This window comes from Protopterus annectens, chromosome 12.part0, assembly GCF_019279795.1.
Source record: "Protopterus annectens isolate FY-2018-M chromosome 12.part0, PAN1.0, whole genome shotgun sequence".
NCBI classification, from domain to species: Eukaryota; Metazoa; Chordata; order Ceratodontiformes; family Protopteridae; genus Protopterus; species Protopterus annectens.
Window position 1 is genome coordinate 1265981525 of NC_056746.1, and position 7500 is coordinate 1265989024.

At 42.1% G+C, this 7500-nt stretch overlaps 1 protein-coding gene across 1 annotated transcript in view; it reads right to left on the bottom strand.

Moving 5' to 3' along the window:
• PLCG1 (phospholipase C gamma 1) overlaps nt 1-7500 on the bottom strand; it is a 415222-nt gene that overhangs the window by 152997 nt on the left and 254725 nt on the right. Inside the window, exons 15-16 of the mRNA XM_044089015.1 lie at nt 3430-3526; nt 877-946 (exon numbers count right to left, since the gene is read on the bottom strand). Of these exons, the coding sequence (XP_043944950.1) occupies nt 877-946; nt 3430-3526 (167 nt within the window). The remainder of the gene's footprint in view (nt 1-876; nt 947-3429; nt 3527-7500) is intronic.

The window sequence follows — 7500 nt, forward strand, 5'->3', positions numbered from 1 at the left end:
AAGCAAACTCTTACCACTATCACCAACTAGAAAATATTTCTCTCTGGAGACTTACTGTCCAAGCACCAGGACCATTTTCTTCTTGCTCTTTCCCAGGACACTGACCTGTAGATTGTGACCTTAAAGTTCTGTAGTTTGTGGCCTTAAAGTGTACTTAACGTTCAGTCTTTCCAGGCCACCTCTACGTCAGCCATTTCCCAGACTAACTCACTTTTGAGTCAAAGGTTCCTGAAAATGTAACTCACCACCACAAGACCCTCACCCATCATGGTCCAAGTGATGGATGGTAACTCCTGCTCCTAACAATTTGATAACTATCGACATAAGACACCCCATTATTTGTGAAGCTGGCATCTCAGTTTCTGTAACTAGTTTGATTTTATCAAAGCAATACCAGCTCAGGAGATATTTGCCCTGCAACGGATTTGTGAGACATGGTTGACTTCATGCCATCAGTTACTATGATGTGGAAGACTCTGTACCACCAATTTCTGTGATACAGGTGCCTCTGTGCCACTGAAAGGCAGAGAGAGCTTCTAGTGAGCCAGTTTGTGTAAATTATATGTTGGAAAATGCTAGAAATGCCTTAGGCCATAGCAGCAGACCCAACAGCATGCATGACCTACAGCGCTATAAAAGACACTGCAACCCAGACACAGTGGAGGGGGAGAGGGAACAGAAACCTTCCATTATGACTTGATATCAGAATTACATATGTGGGCTTAAAGATACCACAGGGGAATATGTGCTGAAGAATGTAAGAGCCAGCCAGGGAGTGATGCTACGCTTTACCACACAGGGATGATACAATGCTTAACAACTTTAATAAGCAGTCAAACAAAACGGATACAAAAAATAACAGAGCCAATTACTTACCTATATGACAGGACGGAACATCTAAAACTCCTCTTAGCAAATCACCAAGGGGACTGTTGTCAGATAAAAGCTATATGTAGGAATTTAATAGAAAGAAAGTAGAAAGGCAATATTAATACTTGGATTTGCAAAACACATCATTTATATAAAAGTTATCAACGGAAACATAAGCTGTAAATAGTATACAAAGAAAAAAAAAGTTTCTTAAGCAATTTTCTGGCATGTGTTTTTTATAAACTTTGACATTTCAAGGTATGCTGATGAATATTCATTTCTGCCCACAATCCATGCCAGTTTATATACAAATAGATGGAACAACAGTAATTTAATCATTAAGAGAGTAGCTGGTTAATGTCTTCTCCCTTCTCTATGGTATGTTACCAACCATACTTGGGTTTTATGAAATATAAATCAAGGAAGAGTTTAAATGGCACTCCGTTTAAATATGCCAGGCTAAACTATTACACAAGTATGACTCACGCGCCCCTGTAGGAGGTTAGAAACTGCCAAAACTAATAATACTTTAAGGAAACACTGTGTGGTAACCTCCAACTTCTAACCACATGGAAACAGTTCAAAAACATCAAAAACAAAGGATAAGAGACTTGACAGCTGCATGATGCTTGCCACTATCTGTACTGTGTATGGTATTGTTCCAAAGCCTGTGAACTTCAGTGCATGTATCCAATGAAAGCTGATGCAATGTACCTTCTGTATGTAAATAACACAATCTGATTCACTGTATTTTCAATGTACCAAAGTTGTATTCAATGTAAACTAATGTACTAAATACAAGTCAATACATGTTTTTCATCTAAAAGTTATATCCAGTGTAAACTAGAAGTACTGAGCAAAAACTCTTCATTCCATGATGAAAGGAGATATGGCAAGCAAGCAACCAAATTAATACAAAAAAAACATCCAGCCACTGAATGTACAAGACCAATTTACTAAACTTAGCACTTCTGTCTAACAAACGCCAAGACATCATCAGAAGATGTCTTGACATTTGTGCTGGGGTGTTTTTTTTTTTTTTTTGTTTGTTTTTTAATTTAAACAAAGTATTCTGCGTCCCCCTAAACTATATAGTGTCTATATTATGGCTTGAGCTGTGGCTGAAAATCTTGCTAGGACCAGTTCACCCATCTGAATAATCAATGACTAAATAAATCCTCAACTTCTCCCTTCAATGCATTAAACAGTCCTGTAGTTTCTGGGCCATGCATTTCAGTGGTTCTCTGTCAATGCTTTCCCAAGCTACTTGCAAGTATGTGCTTAAACTCAATGAAACACACCTCAAATCAGGATGCGACAAGGATGAGACACTCACCTCTTCCAAACTATACTCTAGTACCCAAAATTATAGACTGCTGAGAAAATATGAATGAAGAAAAAGACAAAGTACATTTCATACATAAGCCATTTGACCCCCCTGAAATCTGGCTGGTGGGGACTTAGTTCAGGTTGGGAGGGCTTGCATGTTCTCCTATGCCCTCCTCACTTACCAACAACTAAACCTTAAAGACAAATACCTCATGGTCTGCTTAGAAGCACATATTTTCATGTAAAAAAGTAAACATGTAACCCCATTACTCTGACTGCATGCTAGAAATCCCATTTCTAACATCTTCAGGAGACACTATAGTAGTTACAAAATCTTTGCCTTCCCACTGGAAAAGCTGCACCAGTGTACATCTGTTCCCTCCTCTGCTCCCCACTGGATCTCCAGTTGCTAACTCATTTCTAGACTGCTAACAGTGCATTTGGACACCAGACATAAACTCACCCTAGCCTGCTAGCAGTGAATGCAGACAGGTCTATATTAGGAAGTTGAATGTTGAAAAGAGTGAACACTCTTACATCGGTCCCCAATAACCGAAACCACAGAATGTCGAATGGCTGGAACAGCGACTTTTTTCCCAGGGAAAAAAAATCGCTGGGCCATTGCCGGGACTTTGCTGTTTCTTCCACTGTGATGCGACCTTGCAGTTGGTATATTTAAGTAGGGGAGGGGTGAAGCCCCCCCACCCCCACTTTATTTTATCTGTGGATTTTTTTTTTTGGAGCAGTGATTTTTTTGGGGGGGAAAAAAATTCCTGTTCCGTATGTTCGATTTTGTGTGGTTTTGTTCTTTAGGTGTCGATGTAAAAGCGTTCGCTATTTTCAACATTTGACTTCCTAATATAGACCCAATGCAGATACCAGATGTTAACTCATTTCTAGACTGCTAGCAGTGCACATTGACAGCTGATGTTAACACGTTCTAGACTGCTAGCAGTGCATGTGGACATCAGATATTAGCTCATTCTAAACTGTTAGGACACATGGACAACAGATGTTAACTCATCCTAGACTCCTAGCAATGCACATGGACACCTTGATAATGTGCAGCAGGCTGGCTTGAAACTTAAAATGTTTTCTTGATTTTTTTTTTTGTGGGAATTAAATCTTTAATTACAACTTTTTATATGATGCTACTTACATCTCTCTTCACAGTTAGTGATACTTAATTTCAGTCCAGCCAACAACAACAAATGCAAATTGCTTACTTACCGTCATGTCGCACTCCTGGTTTGATGGACTTGTTACTTCCTCAACATAATTTTCTGGAAACCACATCTGTTTCTTCCCTCCATAATCACCTTTCCACCTGCACAAACAAGTAAAAAGAGAATTTGTGTCTTCCTGTTGTCATGCAGAACAGAAGCCACCAAAAACGTGGACAAGCAATTACAAAGAAAATGGTGATGAAGACAATGTAGTACCGACAGGTGGATTATTACTATTACACTCATCATGACAAATTAAAAAAAATTAAGTGGGAGTACTCTGTCACAAATATGTCAACAGATATGAAGCAATATACATTAAGGAGACAGGAGGGTGTTAAGACTTCCTACATGGTAAGCATGCTTTCCAAAATATGACAATGGATAAGAAGTGCCGCATCCACCAAAACAGTCCCTTTGACTGTACTTATACTGCACATCCTGTTTGGTCTTTGGTTCCTTTTCCAGCATCTTCTTTTTTTTCTCCATCAAACATTATCCCAATCCTCAGGAATGCGTAGCACCATGATCTTGTGCCAGTTACCTCTGCTAGAACTGTTAAAAACATTACTACGTTGGTGTAAGTTATCTCCTCAGATCCATGTAAAACTTCCCAACAGGCTTGTGCCTGTCACCCCTGGGCTTTCGGATATTGGCAAAGGCTCTTGCCAGCCCCATAGTGCCTTTTTTAGGCAAGGCTCAAAAGACAAACCCACCTCCATAGGTATCACAAGGGATAAGAAACTAAGAGTAATGCTACTCAACGCCAGAAGTCTAAACCTCAAGATGCACGCACTCGAAACTCTCCTTAGCATGGAGAACATCGATATCTGTGCAGTAACAGAAACCTGGTTCAAGGCTCCCGAGAGCACCCCAGCACTACCAGGTTATACCTCATACCATGCTTTTCGGCCCCAAAACTTGGACCGAACCACAAAAGGAGGGGGAGTATCAATATTCGTCAAAGATACCCACACCTCCAGGATGGTGGCACAGCACGAAGCATCAGAGACTATCCATGTGCAACTAACAGTGGGTAAAACTGCCTTCCAGTTTATAGCCTGCTACAGACCACCCTCCCAAACCCAGGAACCCCACTCGGCCTTCCTGAGAACACTGGAAAATATGAAGGTCTCTCCAAACACCATTATATTGGGCAATTCAACTACCCAAACATAGACTGGGAGCATTACTCTAGCTCCAACACCCTAGCCCAAAGGTTCCTAGAATTTATAAACTCAAATGCTATGGAACAACTTGTTACCACTCCCACAAGAGCGGAAAACATACTGGGCCTGATCATCACCAACATCGGGACTCTATGCTCCAGACCAGATGTGTATCCCTCACTGGTAATATCAGACCATAAACTAATCTCACTGAATATTCACATCCCGACCCCACCCCTGCCCCTAAAACCACAGTGAAAAACTTCTCTAAAGCAAATTTCACACTCCTCAAAACTGAGGTGGAATCCTTCAAAGCCCCCGGGTCTGTGGAAAATACGGCCCAGACCGCAGAATCCTTTATAAACGCATTCTATGAACACCTTCAGGAATGCATGGATCATGCAATCCCAAATAAAACCAAGACCCAATCCTCCAAAGGCAGATGTTCTGTCTGGTGGACCCCAGCCATAAACAAACTATACAATAGAAGGAGGAAGCTAATACATGATAGAGCAAAATCCCAAAAAGGGAAGGCATTTCTGATCAGTATTAGCAAAAAACTACGGGCACTCATAAAATTGTCTAAGGCCAGCTTAGAGAGAAAAATTGCACAGGACACTAAGGATAATCACAAGGCTTTCTTTAGTTATGTCAGGAACCTCAAGGAATTCCCAGATATGCTCAGAATTAGTCCAAAATGACAAAAAATACACCAAACCCACAGACATTGCCAACATCCTAGCTGACAGGTTCAGCGCAACCCCCCCCCACCAAAAGGGCAAATATCTATCCCAGCAGTGTGCTGCCCCCCTGACATCTCAGATGCTCAGGTAAGAGCCGCCCTCTCCAAAGCAAAAAACACAGCATCAATGGGACCAGACGGTGTCCCGGCTGCCCTACATGAACTCCAAGAAGAGCTAAACCCAAACATAAAACTACTGTTCAATCTCAGCCTTACTACATGATATGTACCCAAAGAGTGGCGTACAGCAACAGTGGTCCCTCTCCACAAAGGTGGTGCCTCAACAGATCCTGGAAACTATCGCCCCATAAGCCTGACTAGCTTGGTCTGCAACGCTATGGAAAGGATCATCATGGACCTCATAAATAAAGATATTGGGGACCTACAGACACTGGATCCTACCCAGTTCGGCTTTGTTAAGGGCAGATCCTGCCTCTTAAACCTGGTCGATTTATTTGGAACAGTCACCAAGGCCATTGACGAGGGGAAGGTGGTCCACACAGCCTACCTGGACCTCGCAAAAGCCATCAATACAATACCCCACTCAGGCATTATAGATAAGCTCACCAGCTTAAATATAAACCCCTATGTCAATAGATGGGTTGCAAACTGGCTCAAGGACAGAACCCACATGGTTAGAATTGCTGGAGGCATGTCAGACACCAAACCAGTTACAAGTGGTGTCCCACAAGGCTCAGTCCTGGGACCTCTCTTGTTAGGTATATATTTCTCTGAGGTACAGGCCAACATGGAAGGACTGTGGCTGACCAAGTTCGCAGATGACTGCAAACTGGGCGCCATAATCGACTCTCCAGCTGACACAAGCATCCTCCAAAAGGGCCTCACAGAAATAGACAACTGGTGCCAGAGCCATGGCCTCAAGCTAAACGCCAAAAAGTGAATAGTCATCCCCTTTGGCAAAAACAAAGTGCCCATAAATTACCACATAGGTGGTAATCCATTAAGTAAGGAAGAAGTAATTAGGGACCTGGGGACCCAAAGTTGATAGCATTCTCTCATTTGACAACCACGTGGCCAAAGTGGTTAGAAAAACATTTTATATAGCCCACCTAATCATGAAGGGATTCACATCTAGATCAGGGGAGGTTATCGTGCCTCTTTACTCATCCCTCATCAAGTCCATAATTGAGTACAATGCCCCTTTTGGGATGTACCTTACCAGACACCTGCAGCAACTGGAAAGACCCCAAAAGTACCTCACCAAGAGGATCAAAGGGCTCAAGCAGATGCCATATGCTGTCCGGTTAAAGAAACTCCAGCTCTACTCAGTGGCATACCGCCTGCTCAGAGGTGATCTGTGCCTGACGTATAAAGCCATGTCCAACCCGGATTTAATGGACATGCTGCACCTCAGAAAATCCAAATCCCATCGAGCTACGCGCTCGAGAGACTTGAACCTCAGCACTGAAATAAACAGGACATGCTGGAGGGACAGATTCATAACCCACTGGCTCCCTTCACTCTGGAATAAAATCCCAGTCCAGGTTAGGCAAAGTCCCTCATTGAGTCTCTTCAAGAGGAATCTTGATGAGTGGATGGGAGATCGTAGGTTTACCCCGGGTATCACTTCTGTGTCACTGTTAGACAGAGGCACAGTATACTAACCTCAAAAAAGGGCATAGCAAAATTAATTTAATGGCGAAAGCCAAACACACTCTGGCTAGGCTAGCCTACTATGAACCTATGAACCTATTAAGCTTTAGTACCTTCTCTCTTCTGCTACTGCCTCTTATCTGTCAAACAAAGAAACATTTAGTAGACAAGGTCATGAGAAGCCCCTTCACCTCTGTGCCTTCCTTCCTCTGAAAAGCTTTTATCTATGTAAATTCTAAGAAATGGTGCTCAAAACGACACATTATAATCCATGTAGTACCTGAACAATAAAAATGACTGCAACTGTAACAACATACAGAGCTGTCTATCACTTATAACTGCTCCCCAAACACCGAGAGGTTTTGTTGGCCATGCTTGCTCTTTTTTTTTTTTTTTTATGTCTGAGGATGCCTTAATTATGTCAGTTCCCTTTCCCACTCTGTGGATTTCTATGCCACAGAAAGTACTGTTGTGTAATAACTTATCACACCAGAAGATGTTGGAGTACTGGCATCACTGCAGCAATCTTAATGACAACACCAACAAGTGT